Source organism: Musa acuminata, chromosome BXJ1-8, assembly GCF_036884655.1.
Source record: "Musa acuminata AAA Group cultivar baxijiao chromosome BXJ1-8, Cavendish_Baxijiao_AAA, whole genome shotgun sequence".
Lineage (NCBI taxonomy): Eukaryota > Viridiplantae > Streptophyta > Magnoliopsida > Zingiberales > Musaceae > Musa > Musa acuminata.
Window position 1 is genome coordinate 47,989,362 of NC_088334.1, and position 25,092 is coordinate 48,014,453.

Below are 25,092 nucleotides of genomic sequence, written 5' to 3' on the forward strand. Positions count from 1 at the left end.
GTTTGGTGGTAAAAGATTTACTGCAAATCATTCAGTGTATATCTTGTTAATTAGATGTTATTTATTTTGAAGGCAAATGAAAATTACATATAATTAATTTGATATTTCATTTTCTTTGGTGACATTGATCAACCTAAGAATGACTACACATAAATCATTGAACCCGTGGTACAAACAAAAATTTCGCAGGGTAGGCTATGTGGTCTTGGATGGCTTTTAAAAATCGATTATCTATTAAATGTTTGCTTAATCTATGCGTTTTTTCCGGTTTCATTTTCTTCCTAATTCCATCATCTCTGGTTCATGGTGGGTTTCTATGAGGGTTAAATAGAGAAGATTGTGGTAGGGTAATACCTCTTTTATTAATCTGGAGTAGAACTATGGATGTTCCTTTGCCTATCGGGACCTTGTTAGGCTAAAGTAGTGGTTTAGTTGCGACATTGTTACGTGTTCTGCTCAGTTCATCATTGTTCTTACTTCCGAGTGATTCTGTAGAATTATCCTTTTATATCTGTCTTTCTTCTAAATTGTTAATGACCTTTAGAATTGCTAAAAAATTCTATCTTCTGGTGATCACTTTTGAATTGCAGACAAAAAAGAGAAGAGAAGCAAGAGAAAAAGGCCGACAAAAGATCACACGATGGGATTAAAGGTTTTGGAGACCATTAAAAGGTGTTTATTCATGCATTAACAGTTGCATCTCAGTGTCAAGCGCTAAGTATTATCAAATCACTTCTACTAATGTGCTTAACCTTGCAACTAAACATTCTAAAGATGGTGGAAACTGTCTTCCCTAACCTACAGATGTTTCTTTTTTTTTTTTTCCTGTTTCCTACGTATTTTGTACAGAATTATTCCTTGCAAATCAATTTGTTTTGTTGTAGATTCAATTATTTTATGTATACTTTTTTTTTCTAATTGTTTTCAGAAGTAACTTTGTCTAGAGTGGATTCTATCGCTGTTATGTATTGTATTAATTATAAGTCATTTGGAATACAAGTTAAAATGTAATGGGCTAATCCTAACTCCATTTCCCAACAGGCGGGATCGGGATCGGGTTCGCTAACAAGCAATCGGTGGATCCGATAAGAGTTCTGCTTCAGACTTTGGATCTGGTTCCGGTATTTGTAACCCGACCCATCTCGTCGCAGTTGTTGTGATGCGGCTTGCTGATATCTACTCCACAAGGTAAAATACTTGTCATCGTCTCGTGATAATAATAATAACGACATAATTAAATATAATAATGTTAAATCTATTACGGTAAACATAAATAATGGTCACTACGTCGAATAATACAGTGTGTCGAATGTAATAATGATTAATTATTAATAACGTAAGAAAAGATTTGGAAGTACGTTGTCTACATGTATTTTCGTGTTGGAGTGTCTCAAGTAGCAACTACCCCCGAGAGAGAGAGAGAGAGAAGAGAGAGGGGCATCCGTTCCTACCTGGAGCGCCGCCCAACATGACTTCGCTGCCGCTGGGACCTCACCACCCCCCGCCCCCGCCGGGCCACGACGCCGCCGCGGCAGCGAACCTTACCCTCGCGGTCCCTCCCCGGGCGGAGATGGCCGACAACAAGGTCGCCCCTTCCCCATCTCACCTCATCCCGTAGATCACCTTCTCCGTTATTTCGATCTGGGTAGCGTTTTGGATTGCTTTGCAATCTCGGCGAATGATTCCCATCTTTGAGGGATCGTTATTGGTTGCGGAGCGGTTTCCTTGTTTTCGTTCTTTGTTTTTTTCCCGTCGGAAAAGCTTGATCTCATCCTAAGAACCAGGGTTTCTTCCTTTTCTCATCAGGACCTATGCTTGGCACACTGCGATTTCTGTTCTTTTAGATCTGCTTTATTCCACCGGTCTTGATTTGCGTGAATGTTCTCTTTTAAGTTTTTTTGGTGTAATTGAACTTGGGTTTTGTCTTCGGATCTCCTCCTTCGTGTCCGCTTAGGGTCTAGAACGTCTTGTATTACCTTGATCTCCGATTTGGTATCAAATCTATACAGGAGAATATTTTCGTTGCTTATTTAGTCTATTCAAAAGGTTTGTGGTTTGATCTTATCTCTAAAGTTGGCCCTTTCTGGTGTGATAGGTTCTCCTGTTTCTATTATTTTCGCACGAGATATCTTCTTCTGTTCTTTCACCTGCTTGGCTTTCTGGTTGCGTGGTATCCAGTCTATCTATTGTTTGCTTGACGAGAATGATGATGATTTATTCTCTCCTGACACTTGCTACGGTTTTGTTCTTTTCTGATCCGCAATTTTCACCCGTTTAATGCTCTTTTTCGAGGCCTTGCTTCTCCTTAAGCTTATCTTCGCAGTCTTGATTTTTCCGGTGTCATATGCTCCGTTTGAGACTCTTTTGTCGGTCCACCTGATCTGTTGATGCTTGAAATGCTAAATACAATGGTTGGTGTTCGTCTTCTCTTGTTGCATTTTGGAATTTGGTTCCTCTGCCAAATAAATTTGGACTGCTTCCTTTCTGCAACCACTTCATGTTTCCTTGCCTTGAAACGTTTTAACAATTTCCATTAAACAACTTTTCAACGACTTACCACAGCAAACATCTGTTGTTGGCAAGAGTGAACAAGTAACTGGTCATGTCATCTCCACCACCATCGGGGGCAAGAATGGTGAACTTAAGAAGGTTAGAAGGAAAATGTACTGTCTCTAATGAAATCATGTGAGACCATGAGTTGATGTTATAGTTTACATGTTATTTTGCCTTCTATTTGACATGCAGACCATTAGCTACATGGCAGAGCGTGTTGTAGGGACTGGATCGTTTGGAATTGTCTTTCAGGTTTGCTACTGAAGCATTTTTATAATTGTGGTGTGATATTGTGCTCTATATTCAAACATGGTTGTCCTTGACAGGCCAAATGCTTGGAAACAGGAGAAGCGGTTGCCATAAAGAAGGTTTTACAGGACAAAAGATACAAAAATCGTGAGCTCCAATTGATGCGCTCAATGGATCATCCAAATGTGATACCTCTTAAGCATTGTTTCTTCTCCACTACAAGCAGAGATGAGCTTTTCCTTAATCTGGTCATGGAATATGTGCCTGAGACTCTGTATGGTGTCCTAAGGCATTTCAGCAATGGGAATCAAAGGATGCCACTTATCTATGTGAAGTTGTATACATATCAGGTATTATTGCCAGATTTCTTATTTAGAAATCTATAAGGACATATTCAGTATAGTATTTAATTGGACAATTTTTGCAGATATTTAGCGGGCTGGCTTATATCCATACTGTTCCAGGAGTTTGTCATAGAGATGTGAAACCACAAAATATTTTGGTAGGCTTTCATTTTCCAAATTATTAGGAAGCTGTTATTTTGTTTGATTAAATTGTTTTAATTATATAGTAGTTGCACATTCTGCAGGTAGACCCTCTTACTCATCAAGTCAAGTTATGTGATTTTGGAAGTGCAAAAGTTCTGGTATGTTATATGTTATACTTTCAATGAAAATGCAGCAATTTTATTTTTATTCTGGCGAATATTTGTTTGTAGAAATGAGCAGGACATAATGACAAGTGGTGACAATTGCTTCCGAATCCACCAACTAGCCTACTGACGGCCATAATAGACAGGAATAGAAGAGTAAGATTCTAGTTGTGTGCTTGAAAGTTGAAACCAACCTGCCTGTAACAAAAGAGTTCCTTATGGGTTCTTTGACTTGGTGTACCAGAAGTCGAGCTTAATTCTCTTCTATAGTGCTTAATAGGATTTTGTCTTTTCCAGTCTAGGTACTTGAATAAAGATATTCTATTGAATACAAGGGAAACAAATGCCCAAAACTTAGGTAGTTAGTGTTAACCAAGAAATTTAATTTCGAATGATATTGTCCATATCGGGTGGTACGTATTGATCTGCTAGCAGACCGATACGTGGACCTCCCGCTACCGGATGGTATCAACTTGGCCGCGGCAAGGGAAGAAGAAGCATCGAGGGAGAAGAGAGAGAAGAAGAGGGAGAATCGGAAGAACCTTCCGATCCGGTGCCGCCCTCCCTCGATGATCCCCATCCAGAAGGTAACGGAGAGGTGGCTGCTCGGCTTCTTCTTCATCGAAGGCCGGAGACATCTACGACCTTCAACGTCTTCGTCGAACATCGTAGATGAGGAGAAGACCACATTCTCCTTGTCTGATGCGACGAGGAGAAGTAAAGGAGGTGACGTCGTCGAGGTAGTGTACGCCTCCTTTTTATATATATGTATATATATATATACACACACACACACATACCGAGCGGTACACCTTGGCATACTGCTCGGTATGCCCATACCGCACCGTATCGAACAATGCTTAAAACATCGGTACGATACAAAATTACGAACCTTGGTGTTAACAGTTCTAATTTTTTTTTCCTTCAACTACCTAAGCCACTCATTCTCTTTGTATAAAATGGGTAATGATGGTGTAAATTAAATGGGTATGAATTTACAACTTTAACAAAATTGTATACCGACCAAATATTGGGATGGGGGATCTTCAATTGCGTGCGAGTCATTCCTCTCATTACCTGACATGTTGCCACTTTAAGCTTTGATTAATGTCTTATCTAACTGAGAGGAATGACTTCATCTTAAAGAAATTGGTTAAAATGACATTGCATATTAGTTGCAAAAAAGATCAATGTGATCTTGTTTCCAATAAGATCTGATTCAGCTGTTTGATTTTCATATGCAAATATTTTGACTGTATGTTACAAGAATCTCAATTTTTTGCCATCTGATTTTGGTTTCTCATTTGTGGCCATTTTGAGATTGAAAAAAAAAAAACATACGGAAAATATGTCCACAGAATTTAGTAGACATGCACTGTCATGACTGATGATATGAGCTGACATGTTCCTGGCTTACTGCATAGCCAATAGTTTAGCTTAGATGCATTTAGTGCTTGGTACAATTTTCATGGTCAAACAAATTAACTGTTTTCAAAATTTTTGATAAATTAACTCAACAGCTGGCTGTAAAGAATGTTACTAATTAAGGACTAACCAACACTTAGATCAAATTAAGATACATGTTTCATGTACATATAGACTATAGTAGTAATTTATAGAATGCTCTGCCGTAAAATGATTTACTTTTGTTATACATGTTACACAATTTGACTTTGACCATTGTTTGAATTCTGAATCTTGGTTAAGTTTTAGCCTTTTAGGATCCATATTCCTGTAGGCTGGACAAGTATTTCTCAAGTTCTAACATGTAAAGGTACCTGCCTCATGATATGACATGAGCATTGTGAGTGACCTGTCATTTTTAAGGTTTCTTTATCACATTGTAGTCATGATCAGCGATTTCAATAAGCGCTCGCCTAGGCTCTTGGGCGAGGTGAGGCGAGGCCCGAGCGCCTCGCTTCAAAGAGGCGTTGCCTAGGCGCTCGCCCGAGCCCAGTCGTCGGGTGCTTCGGGCGAGCGCTCGGGTTAAACCAGGCGACCGAACCAGTGTTTTACGTTTGGTTCGGTCTCCGATACTTTAGTTGGTTCGATTGAACCAACTAAAGCATCGATATCAGCCTCCCAACATCCCTCTCGTGACTTCCCTAACCCTAGCCCTGCTCGTGATTCTGTCGCTGACATTTCCTCTCTACTGTCGCTGTCTCTCTCCGCTATCGTTGCCTGTCTTCGCTATCGTTGTTCTCCGCTGCCACTGTCGCTGCTTGTCGTTGCTATCGTTGCTCGTCGTCGTTGCTGCCGTTGTCACTATCGTCGCTCGTCGTTCTTACTCCCGCTCCTGCTACCGCTGCTACTTCTCTCAGTCAGCAGCCTTAGTCTTACTCTTACACCGCTGCTGCTGCCACCACTACCGCTGCTGTCGCTGCTTGCCACTATCGTCGCTCCCGCTCCCACTGCCATTGCTGCTACCGTTACTCTTACTCCCTCTACTCACATCGACTCGATAGTATATTGTTAACAATATACTGTTAACTGTATACTAGTAACAATATTTTTTATTTATTATATTAATAATATATTATTTTGATTTTAATATTGTTAATTTTTTTATTTATTTGAAATTATTGTTATTGTTTTGAATTTTGAGATTTTTTGTTAATGTTATATTGTGATTATGTAAGATTTTTTTTTAAAATTAATATCATATTTTTATTTAAATAATTATGTTAATTAATTAATTTATATATTTTTATATTTTAGTATCTCGTTTCGCTCGGGTGAGCGCCTGGACGAGCACCTAGCGCCTCGGACGTTTTTGCACCTTGACGTCTTTTGGCGCCTAGCGCTTTTTAAATCACTGGTCATGATATGTTGAAATATGATATTTTAATTGTCCATGTTTATCCATAAAGTGTAGAAGAAAATATGATATATTGTTGTCTTATGATGTAATCCTAATCATCAATTGCACATAGTTTGCCTGGTCAGTGAATATGATATAGTACATAAGGGTGCCTTTGCATGAGGCTCCCACCGATATTAGGTCTATGATGGGTCAATGCACACAGACTACCCTTGCAACCACGAAGACTTTTCCTAGTTTTCCACTTTGTATATTCAAATCAACAAAGAGATGTACCCTTCCAGTCCTCATCGTGGTTTGGGTCATAACATTTCTCGTCTTCTACTAATTGAACTTTCCTACCACGTCAAGTTGAATTTTTTCTCGCTGTTATGCTTTCCACTGTATGTATATTCGACTTTATGTTACTTTACCGGCAAAGGAATTTGCCCTTTCATCCCACTTCTTGGTTTGGGTTCTAATGTTGGCCTTGTTTTCTATTAATTGATCTTTCCTACCAGGTGAAGGGTGAAGCGAACATATCTTACATCTGTTCTCGCTATTACCGTGCGCCAGAGCTTATTTTTGGTGCAACAGAATATACAACGTCAATTGATATATGGTCAGCAGGTTGTGTTCTTGCTGAGTTACTACTTGGCCAGGTAAACATTGCTGAAACTTAGTATCCCGTGACAAATTTCTAAAGAGTATTTCCAAATTTTAATCATTTCAAGTTGTACATCTTTTTGATAGCCGTTGTTTCCTGGAGCAAGTGCTGTTGATCAGCTTGTCCAGATTATCAAGGTATGGCTTTGTCGTCTGCTTAGTTTTTCAACTGATCTTGATATTGTTTGATCTTTAAAATGTACAATATTAGATGAAGTGCTTTAATGCAGGTTCTTGGAACCCCAACCCGTGAAGAAATTCGGTGCATGAATCCTAGCTATACAGAGTTCAGGTTTCCTCAGATAAAAGCTCATCCATGGCACAAGGTCAACTGCATGCATTTTTTTCATGGTTTTGTAGTTTTTCTTTTCTTGTAAGCCATATCTTTGAGTTAACGATATACATCAACAAAGGTGCTAGTGGATCACAATTATTAAACTTGCCTTGAATGAGCTGTAAAGGACAATATCGGGTGATTAATTTCAGAGTGCTCTGCTATGATCAGTTCTATCCTTTTACTTTAGAAATGACAAAGGTCCACTGTATGCAGCGATCTAGATCATGTTTGTGCGTATTATTATCTTTAAAGTTTAATCTTTATGTTTATTTTAGGTCTTAACGATAAAGATTTTGCATCAACTTCCTGTGGAAAGTAGCAATTTCTGTAGGATAACAAAAGAAACTTTAGCTGTGTGGAGTTCCCTGTATTTCTAAGCGAAACGTTCATCTCTTAATCTTTGGACTTTTCCATATGTGCTTGTACATCTTTTGTTTTTTTCACTCTGGGTTCAGTTCTAGGGAATGTTTGGCACAGGTTTACAATGGGTTTAGGCATCCTCTTTTGACATTATTGCTTATTAGGCATCAGTTTTCAGCAGTTTCTTTCTGATGATAGCTTTTATATCCCCTTGTTCACTCAGTTAAATGTTGATCCAATAGTTGGGTTGAACATTATCCTAGAGGAAAATAGATGAGAGGGTGTCAATAGAGGAAAATAGCACCGTGTCCTCTCTTTTTATCAAATTTGAGTATATTTTTAAGGATGTATATCAATTATTCTGGTTAATCTCTATATATTAGGTGCAATAAAGATGTCCATCATTTCTTGAATGTCATATTATATATAGTACAAATCCAAAAATTTATTTGGGGCTTGTGGGCTCCTTAGACCTGCTATTGAATTCGTAGTTCACTCAGCCAGATTTTCAGATTCAAGTACTGTTAATATTTTCCTAGTTTTCTGTAGCTTAAGTTGTTTAAATAGGTTGTAGCCAGCTTCATGCATAATATAGAAGTGCTAGTAACTATAACATATTGTGATCTTCAGATTTTCCACAAGCGAATGCCTCCAGAAGCTATTGATCTTACATCACGCCTTCTTCAATACTCTCCTTGTTTCCGTTGCTCTGCAGTAAGTATTTTTTTTGTCATTTTCAAGTCAATAAAGCAGCTAACGACTTTCTACTAGATTAGAATTAAAGCTTATTATAGTTGTGTTTGTATCCTAGGATTTGTAATTATATGATCCTCGATCACATTGATACATGTATCAACAAAGTGGAATTTTGTTGGTTTCTCTTTCCCCCTCACTTTGTCAATTTGGTCATTGTGCAGCTGGAAGCATGTGCCCATCCATTCTTCGATGAGTTACGAGAACCTAATGTGCGATTGCCAAACGGTCGCCCTCTGCCTCCCCTTTTTAACTTTAAGCAAGAAGTAAGCATGCTAAATTTTTGAAGCTGCATCTGCATGTATTGGTGGTTGTTGGCATGGTGCACACAACATCATGTACTTATCATTTGTAACACACAGATGCAATACCGATCTCTATATACTGGGGTGCACATGGCATGCACATGTTTTCTTCCGGTAGACATGCACAGGAGTGCAAACCATTTCTTTGGTCCAAGGACATGCAAGGCCCTGCTTATGGTGATTTGTACTTTGTAGATCGACAAGGGTTGGGATTGTAAAAATGACTGTAGGCTTGGGGTTCTGGTTGTTATCTGCAGCTATAGCATTTAGGCATTCGAACAAACCCCAAAAACCAGCATAAAAAAAAACTAAACAGCAATTGACATTAATCGACTGCTTTGTTGTTGCAGTTAGCTGGAGCATCACCAGAGCTCGTCACTAAGCTGATTCCAGAACATGTGAGGCAACGATCCGTTCTCAGCTTCTTGCATCCAGTTGGAACATAAACAGAAAACACTTCCCAACCATTCTCAGAAGGCAGACAGAGCCTTAAAATAGGTTTTCATGCCTGTGAGAAAGTTTAGGATAAAACATGGAAGCTGACGAAGGTGTAGCTTCTGGACTGTTTGGTGGATCGTTACCCGAGCTTTGTTTCGGGTGCTGTACAAGTGTGATTACTCAGGATCATGCTAATGTAAAATGATGATTCTGAGCTAAGATCAATGGCTAGAGGCATGGTGCAGGTTTTTTCTTTTGCAGTGTTGTCTGGCTGTTATTTTCCTGCTACTGGGCTGGTTATCTTTTCTTGGTTTCTATTTCATAGCACCAAGGAATGATAGCTTTAAGGTGAATGAATTCTGTAGCCTGTTGTGTAAATGAAATACCTAATCCATGGGTGTTTGGTGGTGTGGAGCTGGAATTTAGATATCCATGTATTGCCCCAGTCGATACATTTCTTGTACTTGAGACTGCTAGAGGTCTTCTTTTTTTATCTGCAAGTGGAAGGACCTATTCATTTATGAACATTTGTGCCCTAACTACTGCAACCGATGACAAAAACCCACACCGATGTCCTTCTCCCAATTATATGCAGATGGCTTTAATTCATATGCTTACGTTGCTGACAAGATGGTGTACCTGTCAACTTCAACCATGGTTTGGTAGCCATCAACCACTAACAATTGTCCCTTCCGTTGTGTGAGAGATTTTTAGCTTTTGTCATTGCCAAAGATGGTTGGTGCATTAGTTGCATGTCCTTTTGCAATTAAGATGCCTAGAGACAGCGAGCTATTACCTCATGCTTGCCTGTCCTTGAGTGTTATTTGATGATTTCTGTCCCTGTTCGCTGTCTCTCTCTCTTTGGGTCTCTTACAAGAAATCTTTAATCTTCTATGATGCAATCCAAAAGCCAGTGGTGACGTGGCGCGCTTGGATGGATGTCGGAAGGCTTAGGATGGTCGTGTGGTTTCGAATTTTCTTTGGATTAACGGACTTTCGATCTAGGATCCGAAATCCGAATTTTAAATTTCGGGTCTGGGTTCAGATCGGATACAAATATAGTATTCTCAAAGCAGATCGGGTCGGCTCCGGTTGTGCCTGCGCTGTTGGTCATAGGCTTTGATCCGGTCCCGACCGGTAGCGGAAGGACCCAGGAACTGGCCCAGCCTGATGCCCACTCGAGCCCTAATCGGACAAGCCTGGGCCGGCGATCATGGAGCCGGAGTAGATGAGCTTGCCGATCTCGTCGACGACGCTAATGCCGCAGTATAAAGTGGGGCGGCGCACGTTCTCAGGGTCCCTACGCCAGGTATACCTCCCTCTAAATGGTGAAAGGTTAGATTTTTTCCTTTTTTACCTCGTCCTTGAGTTGATATTTGCTACTTGTGGAGGATTTACTGCCTTTTTCCTTGGGCAACTTGAAGAATGTTGTATATACTAAGACGGTTAATAACTGTGAGCTAAAGTAGTAATTGCGTGGCACATATATTTGTTTTGCGGTATATCTAGAAAAAGAAATCTCTGTATGGATAGTTAATTGTTCTTGATTCAATTCTGCATTTAGTTGTGAGAACTGAGAAGAATAAACATGTTATTATAAATTCAGTTGTCCACTCAATCTATTCCAATATTGAATCTTGTGGATGATAAACTCCCCATGTATATGATTTTGGCAAGGCATTGGGTTGGAGCTGGTTCCTGTCTTATTTTTCTTCCATCTTCTTTTATCTGAGAGAACTACCCGCTTAGTTCCTTCTCTTGGACCTGTTGTTTTCCTGTGCCACCTCCTTTTCTCATTCAGAGGATTGAGAGGAGGGAGGAAAACCAGCTTTAGTACCATCCTTATTATCAATGAAGCTTCAAAGTCTTGCGGTCAAGTGCATCTCATCAATTATGAGTCCGAAAACCAAGGAATTTATTATTCGATATCATGCAACACTTCCATCCACCTCCAGAACCTAAAAAGATGACTCACTGACATTGGCAAGCATTGCTACATGTTGCGTTTCTTTATACCTTCTGCACCAGAGCCAATTTTGAAGCTGGATCATCTGATCTAAATTCTTGCAGTGCAGATTAGTTATTCGTGTTGTTAATTCATACCAATTCCTATGCTCTTCCTCTGTTAACAACAAGGAGTTGCACATGTGGTTCCTCCTACTAATGGTTGAAACCTATTTACATCAATCTTCACATATTTGCTTATCCCACACAAATTACCCATCCTCACACTGCAAGGCTTTTTTTATATTTTGCAATGTGCACGAAACAAGTGTGTTTATGGTCTCCACCGATTCTGTTGTTGGCCTTGCCACAGGTGACGCATCCGCAAGAATTTGGAATGCTACCATAAGCAAAGATCCTCCTTCCATTGTCCTCTCCTGTGGCCTAGATGTGATCACAAGAGGCCTGGTCTCTAGCCCGTCTGGAAGTATAGAAAATCCTGATGGCAATATGGCCAAGCTACTCGAGTCACACCCGTTCATCACAGATTGTGTGCCATCAATCTCCACAGGAGCAAAAACCACCATTGACTCGTAAGAGTTGGTGCTACAATCTTGGAGAACCCAAATGTTGGTCCTCTCTGATGAAGTTGTTGTCTGTAGGCTCTGTACAGGTAACGACATGGGTTAATATGTTTAAAATATTGTATTAATATTTTTGTATTTGGGAATTTAATATTTTATCTGAAACTGGGCGATTGAAGTGTTTAGTTTTTTTTTTTTTTTTTTTTTTTCAATCAGTGATTGTGAATCATATCAACAAAATGATAAAACTAAAACTTACATAGATAGTAACAGAGTTTCCACGATCTTGGCCCTTTACTAAATTCACCATTGTTTGAGTAGGGCTTGGTGTAAGCATGATGTCCCACTGAAAACTCAAAAAGAAGTTTCATTCAGTCTATAGGAAAATATGACAAAAAGGGGTAATAAAAAATGTCTTACTTCAGTTCTTCTTGAGTCATCCCTCAAGAAATTAAACAGAGACGTTGCAGGAACAGGCAACCATGTCGACAAAACCGAACAAATGATCAGTCCCAGAGGCTCCCCGGGGTCATTGATATTCTTCCTTGACGTGAATCGAATCTCATCACCACCTTTTGTTGACACCTTGGTCCATTTGTGGTGTCCTGATGCACCAATGTTCTGGCAAAAGCACGAAGTCATTCTTTGTCCAAGCTTCAGGATGCTCTTTCTTCCGGCCAGTGTCGAGATCCCTAAGAAAATCCTATGTGAGGTAAGCAATAGGTTCATGTTCATAGAATGGGTGATAGAATTGCTACAACCATTGCAGTCTCTTGTAGGTACATTAGTTGCCATGAAGAAAACTGATCTTTCACATTGCAGACGTAATGTTGCCATCCAGTGTCGAGCCCCAAAAGCCAGACCACTGGTAACAATTGGGTGATATAGTGTTGGAACTACAGTCTTTTGGCATTCCATATGTTCTACCCAAATCACCTAGACACAAAGAATGAAATATAATGACTTAGAATGATGTAGTTGTGTACCTTTTTAAAGTGATAATCCCATTGGTATAACCAAATGCCCTTGCAATTTTATCTTAAAAGTGTCTACTGTTAATGAGTATGGCATTCTTTGAGAGGAAGGTTGTCAAACTGCCACAATGAAGAGGGAAACAACTATAAGATAACTGAGTTACCTTGCAATGACCAGTGTCTTGGTCCTCTATTATGCAACCTGAGGGCCGCTTCCTGCACTTCATGAGTGATGCATCTATGTTTTCTTCAAGTTTGTCAATAGATATATCTAAAATTGCCCATCTAGTGGGGCATAGTTTTTTGCAATATCTCACAAAGTAGATTTCTCGTGTCGGCACCAAAGGAGTAAGCATCTGAATTTCTGCAAACATCTGAGAAATTTAATGAGTTGTTATGAGAATTATTGCCTGTTTTCTGTAGATTGTACCATCACAGCAACTCTAGTCAGAAAGAACTCCAGTACATCTGTAGGGTAATGATGGTCCTTGTAACAAAGCTAGTCTTGGCAAGTCGAATTTATGATAAAAATATTGTGGAGATGAGGAGACCTATATTGCTGATTCAATTATGATGGTTAAGGGTGCTTACCAGTTGTATGGTGCCATCTTTGCTATCACCGAGACCCTTGGAAATGATATCAACAATGACAGCCTTGGAGATCAGGCAAGGGAAAAATTCCTTCCATTGGTTCTACAACAATAAAGGAACAAACAGAAATTAGAATGATACATATATGTATCATATGACACTATATAGATTTATTGTTAATTTTGTCAGAGTTAGAGGATATAGATGCCACTTTTAAGTATATTAACCCATGCAAATGCAAATTTAAGAGTATAATTTTGTTATAATCCTTTCAGTAGCTTTTGTTTGAGTGTATGACAATTTTCATGTGCAATAAGTAGGTAGTTGGCAGCAAGAAAGTGCAAAAAGAGTGACTAGTGAACGGTCAAAGTATATAATTATCAATTTATGTTTGATGTTCAGCAATCTGTCAGTACAATTTGGAGACAAGAAAATTTCAGGAATTTCAATATGATAGTTCTTAATGACAAAATTGGATTGTCATAAATGTACTTGTTTCTATGTATATGTATGAACCTTACCACATCCATGAATGCTTGTACAAGCCTTGGCATGTCAAAGAAGACAATACCAGTCTCTCTAGAAGCCTCAATGTTTCTGACACATCCATTCCTTGACATATCAGGTGAGAATTCCTTAACATACTCATCATAGTTCAGTATCTCCCTTCCAGTCTCAACACTCCGAACCCACAAAGGCTCCTGGGCAGTAGCCATCTTGGTCAGCTCTTCCAGGGCAACATTGACAATCTCTAAAATTCTAAATTTCTCAGGACCCAAGAACCCACTGCAGCTATCTAATGAGCTCTTGTTTTGATCAGCTCCTGCTGAGCATGATGAACTTGGTGAAGTGTTTCCATCTGGGATGCTTCCTAGCATTCGACGTAATTTTTTTATCTGTTGAAGATCAAAGTTATTTCGGTAGAAACAGCAAAAGTTAAAACGTATAGATGGTCAAAATGTGGAAAATTCTATAGCTGAAGTCAAATGTAAGCTTTAGCATGAGAACAAATTAGGTACTCTGATGATGAGCCATTGGCACATGACGTACCTCTGCTTTTAGCCTGGTATTTTCTATATGATGTTGTTGCTCCTCTGTGGTTATGGTGGTACCATTGCTCAAGGTTGTATAACCACAGTTAGGACAGCATCCTTTTTTGATTTTCTCCCTCATGGTCCGGTTTTCCTCCTGCAGTTTCTCTATCTCAGACTTACGTAGCGAGTTCTCATGCCGCTCCTGCACTGCCTGAGGGGAGCTTACACCCATTAAGCATCAGAGCAGTGAAATGATGGTCCAATGATCATAAGTTGATATAATAAATGTAACTGGTACGTAATGTAAATTTACTATCCTTCAAAGTATTTGTACTCTGGACTGATTCCTTGCGATGACTGATCAAATTAGCATATAAATTTCATGACAGGCTAGTTTTTCAAATGGCTACCTTGATTTGGGTTCGTCGATTTTGGAACCAGAACTTGACTTGCCTGGCAGAAAGTCCTAGCTGGTTGCTCAATTGCTGCCTCTGCTTCTCATCTGGATGGGGTGATTCCTTGAACAGCCTGCTTTGACCATTTACAATGTCAGAATTGATTGTTTGACTTCACTTATGACAGTCATTATTAGCTCTGTTTTCTGGTCTATATTCCTGATCCAAATTTGACCAGCATGTTTATCCTAGATGTTCATTCTATTTACTGTGCATAGTTCCTGCTATCTGGATTATCTGGTATATTTTTCTGATGTTTGACTGGATCATTTTCTGGGTACTGCTTTCTGGAAAATAAATGGCCAATCTTACATGATTCAGAATGACATCTTTAAAATTCATAATATGTCATTTTAAACATATAAAAAGCGGTATCTCAATATGACTCGGGCATCTAAGTAATGCATTAGTGCTGGTAGCATGTCTGAAATAAAAACAATATGACCAAACCAACTCACGCTTCCATTTCTCTGATCTGTTCAGCTGTGTGCCTATGGTACTTCTTTCTCTTCCTGTTGTTTCCAACCTCTCTATTCTCTTCCTGTGATTCATTGGACTCCCTGTCTTCGTCTGACCGACCTGCTGGCCCGGAGTTCTCTCCACTGATCTCTGCCTGCTCCCTTTGACAGCCTCCTTTACTCGCCTCATCCCCTTCTTCCACATCCACAACTGCTGCTGCATTATTCCTGAACACACCTGCCTAATGTAATTTCGGGAAACGACGACACAAATTAATAGGAAAAAATCTAAATGCATGTTTGTCATAAATTTCTATCCCTAAAAGCAAAGGATATAATACTTACCAGAGAGAGGGAGAGAGCTGGGGATGCAAAGAAGTCTTTCACTGGAGTATTGTTGTTGTTCATGCTGCTTTGATGCATTCTAAAGCATTCAAAGTCTGGAATGAAGTTGGAGGAGAATGTGAGATAGTGAATGGTGTTAATAGGGAAAGTTGAAGAGGGAGGTTGTTGAACTATGGAATGAGGAATAAATGGTACAAAACAAAGGAAGGTCTGACATAGAATGGTGTAATTGAGGTGGACTGTTAGGATTGAATGACAGTTATGTATGATAGTTGTGTCATAGGAATGAGCATTTGGAGAGTTATGTATGATAGTTGTGTCATAGGAATGAGCATTTGAATGACAGTTATGTATGATAGTTTTCTCTTTGATGAGAAAACTCCCATTTCTCTAAGATTTCATTGGCTTGTGTTATACTTTTTTATCAATTCTTCTTAATGCCCATTTGGAGAGTCCAAGTTCTTGAACATTCTTACCAAAGCTGAGGGCTTTTGAGAACCATCTTTGCTCTTCCATTTTTGTGAATAATTTTTCGTATTAACCAGTTGGATGAATTTTTGATATTACAAATCAAAATCTATTGAGTCAAAGCTGGCATGCTGACTAGAATGTCTGGTGGCCGAGCTTTACGTGGTGGCAATGTAAAGCGGCCGTAAGGAAGCATGAATTCCTGGAGACAAGTTTTCCTAGATTCGTCAGTAGGATGGACTGTTAAGAGAATTGTTCTAAGGATTAAGGGAGTCATGAGCTTGACTGGTTGTTTGGATATTTGAATAGAAATTCATCTGATTCACAGCAGTATTTCAGATAATGTCTGATCCACCTGCACAAGAACAGAAAGCCTACTTGAGACAGGGATGTCTTCCTGTTCGGTGAAGGTAATTAAGTGTAGAGTTGATGCAAATGCAGCACCCCTCATCAGCATTTATGCTGTGTCCCTTCAGCCAGTGCAAATGCATCACCTATTAATCAGTCCCTTCAGCCAGCTTGTTATCTTGAGAAAGCTACTATCGAGTCACTTACTAATAAACATTATGAAATTGTCTTCCACTGGAGCAGTTATGCTGTGTCCACTGGAGTCAGATGTACACTGAAAGAATGATGAGCAGTCATGCTTTCAGGGCTTCTGTTAATCACATCAGGATTGCTTTGAAACAATGATTAACAGCAAATGGTTTTACATGTCAGGGTTAGTGTTGAAGCCGTGTTTGCTGCTGTACTCCCCTGTGAAACTAGAAAACAGAGAAGATGTACAGAGAGCATCATTGAACATTTGAGCTTAATGATTCTATTTCTTTTACATGTTATAGTAGTTGGAATCACTTGGATGGATCCTGTCGATAAAAACAAAGCATTTGCAGTCATATGAGTCATTTAGGTTACTTTTATCTTGGTGTTATAACTTGTAGTGCTGACCTGCCAGTGACATGCATTAGGTGAATCACTAAAATGTTACCTACTTTAGTTGCAAACCCTTAATGAAAACGCATCGCATCCATGAAATCTATCTCTCTCTATATGCTTCTTTGGTTTTATCCCCTTGATAACAATGCCTGGAATGAGTTTGCCACCAAGTAATCCTTAACTAAGAAACCCATGGAACTTCTATTACAAAAAAATAAAATAAAATATATGAATATATGGGTTAATTATTGATCATTTCATGCCTTAACGAAAATTGACCACCATCATCTTTTGATATGTATAGTTGACATCTAGTCACTCCATCTGCTATGAGTAATAATAATTGTCAGGATACTGATGACTGATCAGTACAACATAGAAGTCTATACATAAATAACTCATGTTAGCAGACTATCTCAGAGTCTAGGCTGGTGACCACTATTCCTCACAAATTTATGTTTTTGTTGAAAATATAGCTGGAATGTTTTTGCCTTCAATTGTTTTTTGCAACAACTGGTAAAAGAATTGTTAAGTCTTGCACCAGTAACATTGAGTGCAATATTTTGGATTCTTCTGAAGCAATTGGAGAATCATAAGGTAGAACATCAGAGAGAGAAACAACACATGTATTTGATAAACAACTGAATAGCTTTCACCTTGGATGAGGATTAGAGCATTTAAAACATAGGCTGAAATAAAACCTAGTCATTTTTCCAACCAAGCAAGACAGTGTGTCAGACAAAAGTTGTGGTCTGAGTAGTTGTGGAATGGTAGGTATGGCAAATGGTTGGATCACATGGTGGCCTAAGCCATGCCCCTTCTGTTCCACTGTTTTTTTGTGGATCAGGGTTTCCCACAAGTCTCCTCCTTTTGTCCTCTTCTTCTTTTTTCTTTGGTCTTTCTCTAATTATTGTGAGAAATGTAAGAAAGAGATTAACATCCAAGGAGAAACTAAAAGGAGAAAAACTCTTTGTCAAGAGATTAATGCTGCAAAACTCAGGATGTTGTTTTCCAATAAAGAAATTAGGGTTTCCAATGGAATACACTGTAGATCCTCCAAGTCTCATGTTAGAAAGAGAAAGCAATGAATCTGCAAGAAGTAACACTAAGAACTTGACTTGGAAAATTACATTTGGTGGGTTGATTGGCTGTTGATCAAATGAATATCTACTAATACCAACGACTCTTTCTTCATCAAAGCTTCCAACACCCAGTGATCTTTGTTAAGATAAAATGACCACATCAAAGTTGACCAAAGGACTTCTTCTCCTTCTTTAGGAGAAAAGTTGCTGCTCTAATGAGTAGTTGTTCACAGATCAGCAAGTTTTTCTTGTCTTTCCTTGAGATTGGTAGTTGTTTAGCAACTTGTTTTTGTGGCCTGCATGATCTGAAACAAGTTTGGCCATATATTTTCATGTGCCTGAATCCAATTTTGGTGGTTTCTTTCTCATATGTTAAAGCTATTAATTTTATGAGGTTGAGAGTGACTGATCTCATAATTATAAATATGGTTACTTCCTCATAAAGCAAAGCTAATAATTTTACCTAGTATTCATAATTGATACATCATGTTTGCAATTAAAATAAGAGAGACAATGATGCTGGAAATATAATCCAAAACATGCAGAGGTGTGATGACAAGTATACATGCTGCAAGTGATTTGAAATTTAAATACAACATCAATTTCATAGAGCATTTTATTTTCCAATTGGAAGCTTGAAAAAAGACATGACAAGAAGTCTATTCATTTGCCTTATCATATAAAATGGACATGATGCTGTTGCAGGATTCAATTATCATTTGGTGGAATGAAAAGGATATGATGAACAAACAAGAACAAGAATTTGAGCACATTTGAATTTGTACATTTGATGCTCTGTAGAAAGGTGAATAAGTTGTTAGTAGAATGGCTTAAATGAAAGCAAATATAATACACAGTTTATCGGGTCGGATCCATTAGAATTTGTACGAAGTTAATGGATCTTAATTAAGTGTTCATCCTCTATTTGGTTGATGGATCTGTAACAAGGATCTACATCGGTTTCGGATCGGGTTTTAGTTAACGGGTCCAAGTGACATCCTGCTAAACAGGGATACTTCTTTAGCACGCCGTCCTCCGAAGCCTCCTCCCGCCGCCTCCTCGGAGCTATGGATGCCCAGAAGATCTTGCTACGCAATGGCCGCCCGGCCTCCGCAGGCGTGAAACGGACGACGACAACGCCGCTGACGCCAACACGAGCCACCTAGTCAAGGACTCCCAGATGAAGCGCGACTCCCCGGAGATCAGCCCCGTCGAGCGCCTCTCCGACCGCAGGACGGAGCTCGCCAAGGTCACCACCTACAGCTGCCCGATATACCCACAGGGTGGAAGCCGCAGCATGCCCTCCCGCCACGCCGACGCCGTCCGCTACCAGGCGTGCCACCCCCCCGTCAAGAACTTCAAGAACCTTGGTGACATTTGCCTCCCTGAGGCCATCCCCAAGAAGTTGAAAGAAAAGGGGATTGTCCAGCCGACCCCGATCCATCTGCAGGGACTGCCGGCGATTCGCGGGCTCGGGAAACTGTGGTGATGCAGGACGAGGTCATGAAAATCGACAATTGCAGGTACGGTAGCAAAAAGATTTTGTTAATTTGATGATTTCAGGCAATGCATCATCACAAAGATTCACATTTAGCCATTCTTGTTCATGCCCCATAGGGCATGAAATAGCTAGAAACATTCTTTGCTTCTCTTATGAATTCGAATCATTGTATAATCTGGAGGTATCGAAATCAGTCCCTTTTAGGTTAAAAGGCAGTAGGAAGATCATCATGAGTCCTCAGTTCTACCATGAAAATGCCTCATGCACCTCTAACCATCATTTAGTACTTCTTGCATTTACCGACTTCTTTCTCTCCACTAAAAACAAACTTTACACTGATTCAAAAAAAGAGGTGCCTCAATCTTCTAGAGTTTCAAGAAATTTTTAGGTCCGACCAGGATGAGACATTGTATGAAGTCAAAGTTCCAGATGGATTTTGGCTGAATATTCTTTCATGTAGAGACGTGTAAGGTCAACACATGATCGGTGCAGCTTTATACCTGGGAATTCATCTGACCTATTACGGGCAAGATATAGGCGAATGCATATGAACAAAGAATGCACACCCATGTCCCTTTTGTTTTTATTGAATGTGGTTCTCTTGCAAAAGTAGGATCCTATTTAGTGATTCTTTCTTTCAAGGTGGAGTTCAGAAAGCTTTTGCTGTTTCTTTGTATTTGTATCATGCTCGTGATGTATAAATGATCTTTGAGTTCCATGCAGGACAGAAGACCTTCCAACTGAGTTTGCTTTTCTAAGATTTCAAAGAAGTGGCTATCTTTTCTGAGAAATTTTGTTTGTTATTTTCTTAGGACCTTGAGCATGAAAGAACATGAGCTTTGCTCTCAAAAGAATAGTATTCAAAGTTGTTCTTTCGGTTTGATTCTATGACTTATCTGAACTCCCTTTTTTTTCTTAAATGAGGGACAGGAAGGCTGACCCATCTTTCATTTCACCTATATGATCTTTCTCACATATTTTTCGGTACACATAGTTGCCATTTGAAGAGGCTGATAGGCTGGTAGACTTGGGCTTTGAGGATGTCATACATGACTTACTCTTTAATGCTGCCATGCCCAAAAAGAGATACAAAACTTTACAAAAAAGTGCTCTAATGAAACCCGTAACAATTAATGTGGGAAGAACTGGAGCAGCGAACTTTAATGTCATTCAAGAGGTTGAGTACGCGAAACAAAAGGCAAAAATTGAATGCCTCAAAAAGACACCTCCAAGATACTAGTTACAGTTGCCTTGCAAGTCAATCACGCGAGTGATGACACGTGTGATATGCTGCATAATCTTTTTGGTTATTATTATTATGATATTTTATCACTTTATATTTGATGATGAATATATTGTGATGTCCCTAGATCTGTGCAATGAGAGTTGAATTATGATGAGATCATGATAATGAGACTATGATAATGAGATCAATTCGCCTATAAACACAAACCATAAATATTCCCTATCATAGGTTACTCGAGAGGGACATCGAGATAACTGAATAGACCACTGTGCTATATACTCATCTATATGATTGAGGCAACTAGTTTCATGGCTACTTGTGTGGGGATACTAGGGATATAATGCAAGTGTTTATTGGAGAATGAGTTCACTAAATGATCCGCTTATGGAATGCTGGTCAGTTAATGATACCTCATCGTCAAACAGCGATTTTATGGTCTCAATTGTGTAGCTGGTCATTAGACTTGAGACACCAAGGATGTCTTGTTTGAGTACTTCATTCTTTGATACCGGATTTGTAGATCTGGAAGTTTTAGATCTAGCACAGTCGGTCGTCGGGAGTGATAGTCCACCTTACGAAGACAATTAAATGTCAATAAAGGGATGAATTCGATAAGCGTGAGACTCGGATTAGAGTGAGACTCGAATGAATATCGTATGAGCCTGACGGTACCATGCCCGATATATGATCTATGAGATATTAGATGAATGAGGGACTATAGATCCACGGTAACTGAAGACAAACAAGTCTAATGGATTAAATCCTCTTGTATCGTTTGAGAACTATGACGTAGTGGCATAGTACGTCTATAATCGATGAGTTGAGTGATCATTGAGTTATAAGGAGTTCTGACAAATGTAACTCACGGCCAGCTTGATATTGGGCGTAGAGGGTCACACATATACGATGAACAATACGACGAATAGAGGATTGAATATGAGATATCCAATAAGCCAATGTTTTATTGGATCTATTGGGTGAGACCCAATAAGGCTTAGAGTGATTGTTGGATGAAGATTCAATATCCATTATGTCATAGGCTATTGGATGAAGATTCAATACTCAAAAGGAATGATCCATTAGGGTAAGTTAAGAGAGCTCTCTATATATAGGGGTTGGGGCTTAAAGAGTCATAGGCTAGACCTCTATTGTCGCCACCTCCTTCATCTCCTCCCTGCCCCTTCCTCCAGCAGACTGCACCCTCTTTGGTGCGAGAGGATTACAAGAGGGATCAATCCCTTCTTGGTTGTTGTGGTGTTGTAGTGTGCGAACGCGAGAAAAGAACGTGCTGCGCGAGGAGGTGCATTGTCATCGTATCCGCTGTGTGGATCACTGCTAGAGAGGAGTTTGCGAGAGCTCCTTCATCCATGAACTGGGATCTGCAGATTAGGGGATATATAATCTCCCCTAAGTGAGAATGTCTCAACCAGTTTATGCAGTTACCAAGTTTTTATCACTTTAAGTTTTTTTGCTCCCGATCTTCGCACGACGATTAGATAAGATTGTTTTGGAAAATCAGTTTTTGTTTTTATTTTTCGTTGTGTATGTGATGCTCTCTGCAATTTCCCAACACAAGAAAGACAGCATGGATGACATTCAATGAGTATCTTCTTCTTGTGGGAATTGAAGTTGTTGTCATTCATGTTCTCAAAGACCAGGAAGAAAGAGAGCACAACATTGCATCCTTTTAAATCTGGTGAGAGGGATGTTTTGATTGCCACTGATGTTACTTCCAAGGGCCTTGATTTTCCTGACGACGTTAATCATGTGGTTAATATGATATGCCTGCTGAAATTGAGAATTATATTTATCGTTTTGTCAAACGGAGTGGTGTGGTAAAACAGGAACAACAACAACAACATTCATAAACAAGAACCAAACAGAGACAACTCTTTTTGACTCGAAGCACCTATTACAAGAAGCAACTACAACAACAACAACAACAGCCTGTTCTTGGGACATAACAACTTATTGTTTCAGTTTTGGCAGCACTCGATGACCCAATGAATGGTGATGCTGTCACCGACACAAGTGGAGCTGAGTTGTGCATATTGTGGTGGGCTTGGTCACTGAATCCGACTGCACCAAGTTGAAGCATAAGAAATCTATGGCGACTACAGGTTCAACAAGACTACAGTAATCAGAGATTAAAATCCTTCTATTTCAGGGTGCCGAACTATTTTCAGTTGGACAGTGGCTATTAATCCAGTGCATTGTTGACGTTCCAGCAGTTAGTAACTGGATGAATAGATGGTGAAAAGTCAGATCTTAGCACCTCAGAAATGGCAATGTTAAATTACATGCTACCAAATGATGCAAATTGTTGTAAGATTTTAATATTTGTGAGATAATAGTGTATACACAGGAGTCCGCTCCGCTGAATGTCAATTGAGAGGGAACTATGTGGTGAAACTTATGGTGGATGTATAACATGTAATGTGATGTTGCGGGAAGAATGCTATCCATGTACCAACTCTTTTCTGTAAATGGTTTAGCAGCAGTACTGTATGCTGATGATACTGTTGCTATTTGGCACTCAGCTGTTTGTTATGTTCTTTGGGGGGGGGGTTTCAGAACCCCACAAACCTATTTCAAGGATTTGCTTTGATATGACTTGTCCATTGCAAAAGCTGATGTTGATGAACAAGTTACAATTGTTCTCTTGGCAGCTACAGAAAGCACCATAGAGCATCAATTTTTTTTTCATGGAATCAGGTCAGAATTAATTCCAAAACTCAGGAAACTACACATAAGATGGTAAAATTTCTAAGATCTTAGTAGCTTCTGTAAATGATAGTACTGTTCTTTGGACTCTGTTGTTCCTTGTGATTATTATCAAGTGAAATGCAGTATATCTTTTTGCCCTTTCAGATGTATTTTTCATGTTCAAGGAATGATATTGATATGAGACCCTCTTTGCAGTCAAAGATTTGACTTGGATGGTCGGTCATTCAACCTAGGTGGTCCAAACATCATTTTCTCTATCTAGACATTAGGTCTTCACATAGTCAATTTCCACCAATTTAGCTTTTTACTAAAAGGTTTCTCAAATGCTCCTGCAAGTTTCATCTTCCCATACTTTTTTTTTTTTGTCTTGTTTACCATAGAAAATAAAATCTCACTATCTCATTCATTCGAAGAAATAATCGGTTTATTAACTCGACAAATTTAAACCATTAGATCACGATGTTCAAGTTAATGGTATTATGATATCTCACGTTTATGTATTTTCTTGTATCCATGAGTATTTCTAATTTATTTGAAATTCTTATTTAAGTATAATATTAATATATCTGTTTTTGATACCTTTCATGGTGACTAAGCCGATTAAATAACTAACTCATTAATTTAATATAATCGGATCACTAACCCAAAATGGCTTACCGCTCCATTAAGTTGATGCTAAATGATCATTTGGTGTGGATGAAGTATGTGTATATTACCTCTCCATCAACTGTGGGCTGTTCTCTTCGTTCTGTCCTCTCCCAGTTGGCTGAGTTGAGCATTCGTGAGGTCTCTTTGAGAGTTGAAAGAGGAATTCCAGTTCTTCTCGTATCAATTCCTACGGTTGTCTGCTTGTCTTCTGGCTGAGGGAGAGAGAGAGAGAGAGAGAGAGAGAGAGAGAGAGGGAGGGAGTGGCTCAACCACTGACTGACTCCATCACCCCCCCAAGTCAACGCAGCAGCTTCGAAGCAAAAAATACGATTTCTATGAGGTTTATCTCCTCAGAAAGACCAATCAGCTACTCATCCTCTACATTGCTATGAAAAGTACGAGCACTCAGAATAAATGCTTTGTACGAGCGAGCAAGACGATGACTTCCTTCAGCACCAGCTAAATGGAAATGGTAGCCTCTGACCCTCGTACAGTACACATCCTGCTCCAACACCAAACCGGAGAAGATGTCTCCTCTAGTGCTTCTTCTTTTCCCTTTTTCTTGATGTATCCTTATTACGGATGACCACTGATCATATGCTCATCACCGAAACGACCTTTGACTCACTTGGATGAACAGAGAGAGAGAGAGAGAGAAGGAGGAATAGCCATGTACTGTGGAAATTAGGGGAAGAATTGCATCTGTTGTCAAGCTTTCCCTCCCTGCACACGCCTTCACAGTAAAGGCAGCAGCTCCACAAGAGAACAAACAGTACACCATTGTAGATGACCAGAAGAAACAGGCAGCTGCGTCCACTGTTCTTCTCCCCAGGAAAGTAGCTGTCTCCCTTCCATTCATCAATCAGTGTTAGAAGGCATATTAGGGTCATAAACAGTTTTCTCATTCATCAATCGGAGTCTCTCTCTCTCTCTCTCTCTCTCTCTATATATATATATATATATATATATATATATATATATATATA

General features: G+C 39.4%; 2 protein-coding genes and 2 long non-coding RNA genes across 9 annotated transcripts; 3 read left to right on the top strand and 1 right to left on the bottom strand.

The window, feature by feature from the left end:
• The first annotated feature begins 1,386 nt into the window (after window positions 1-1,386).
• LOC135588385 (shaggy-related protein kinase eta-like) lies at window positions 1,387-9,523 on the top strand. Its single transcript, XM_065080483.1, has 12 exons — window positions 1,387-1,585; window positions 2,563-2,649; window positions 2,746-2,805; window positions 2,880-3,152; window positions 3,230-3,304; window positions 3,392-3,448; window positions 6,776-6,916; window positions 7,008-7,058; window positions 7,151-7,246; window positions 8,248-8,331; window positions 8,535-8,636; window positions 9,026-9,523. The coding sequence occupies exons 1-12, from the start codon at window positions 1,469-1,471 to the stop codon at window positions 9,119-9,121; spliced, it is 1,239 nt and encodes a 412-aa protein (XP_064936555.1). The 5' UTR covers window positions 1,387-1,468; the 3' UTR covers window positions 9,122-9,523.
• Window positions 9,524-10,036: 513 nt separating this feature from the next.
• LOC103996121 (uncharacterized) lies at window positions 10,037-14,922 on the top strand. 4 transcript variants are annotated; one of them, XR_001979349.2, is made up of 3 exons: window positions 10,037-10,422; window positions 14,401-14,534; window positions 14,630-14,922. It is a non-coding gene; the product is annotated as an uncharacterized LOC103996121 (long non-coding RNA). The 4 variants fall into 4 exon arrangements; XR_672560.3 differs by lacking the exon at window positions 10,037-10,422 and adding an exon at window positions 10,424-10,448; XR_001979350.2 differs by lacking the exon at window positions 10,037-10,422 and adding an exon at window positions 11,594-11,730.
• Window positions 10,906-15,657, bottom strand: LOC135588387 (homeobox-leucine zipper protein GLABRA 2-like). 3 transcript variants are annotated; one of them, XM_065080486.1, is made up of 11 exons: window positions 15,499-15,657; window positions 15,154-15,395; window positions 14,651-14,768; window positions 14,257-14,451; window positions 13,728-14,102; window positions 13,207-13,308; window positions 12,780-12,989; window positions 12,403-12,577; window positions 12,062-12,333; window positions 11,901-11,987; window positions 10,911-11,722 (listed from the first exon to the last, which is right to left on the bottom strand). In XM_065080486.1, the coding sequence occupies exons 1-11, from the start codon at window positions 15,574-15,576 to the stop codon at window positions 11,330-11,332; spliced, it is 2,247 nt and encodes a 748-aa protein (XP_064936558.1). In that variant the 5' UTR covers window positions 15,577-15,657; the 3' UTR covers window positions 10,911-11,329. The 3 variants fall into 3 exon arrangements, with proteins under 3 accessions (XP_064936559.1, XP_064936557.1, XP_064936558.1); XM_065080487.1 differs by having other exon boundaries at window positions 10,906-11,722; window positions 12,062-12,577; window positions 15,154-15,381; XM_065080485.1 differs by having other exon boundaries at window positions 10,909-11,722; window positions 12,062-12,577.
• Window positions 15,658-18,855: 3,198 nt separating this feature from the next.
• Window positions 18,856-23,270, top strand: LOC135588389 (uncharacterized). The gene is made up of 2 exons (XR_010476241.1): window positions 18,856-19,507; window positions 22,712-23,270. It is a non-coding gene; the product is annotated as an uncharacterized LOC135588389 (long non-coding RNA).
• The last annotated feature ends 1,822 nt before the right edge of the window (window positions 23,271-25,092 follow it).

Excerpts from the sequence above, each read along its gene's own strand:
- LOC135588387 (XM_065080485.1), bottom strand. The coding sequence starts at position 15,576 with ATGCATCAAAGCAGCATGAACAACAACAATACTCCAGTGAAAGACTTC. Across the intron at positions 14,103-14,256 it reads ATACCAGGCTAAAAGCAGAG|ATAAAAAAATTACGTCGAAT; the intron begins GTACGTCATGTG and ends GATCTTCAACAG. Across the intron at positions 11,988-12,061 it reads ATGACTCAAGAAGAACTGAA|TGGGACATCATGCTTACACC; the intron begins GTAAGACATTTT and ends TTGAGTTTTCAG.
- LOC135588385 (XM_065080483.1), top strand. The coding sequence starts at position 1,469 with ATGACTTCGCTGCCGCTGGGACCTCACCACCCCCCGCCCCCGCCGGGC. Across the intron at positions 2,650-2,745 it reads AGAATGGTGAACTTAAGAAG|ACCATTAGCTACATGGCAGA; the intron begins GTTAGAAGGAAA and ends TTTGACATGCAG. Across the intron at positions 2,806-2,879 it reads CGTTTGGAATTGTCTTTCAG|GCCAAATGCTTGGAAACAGG; the intron begins GTTTGCTACTGA and ends TGTCCTTGACAG.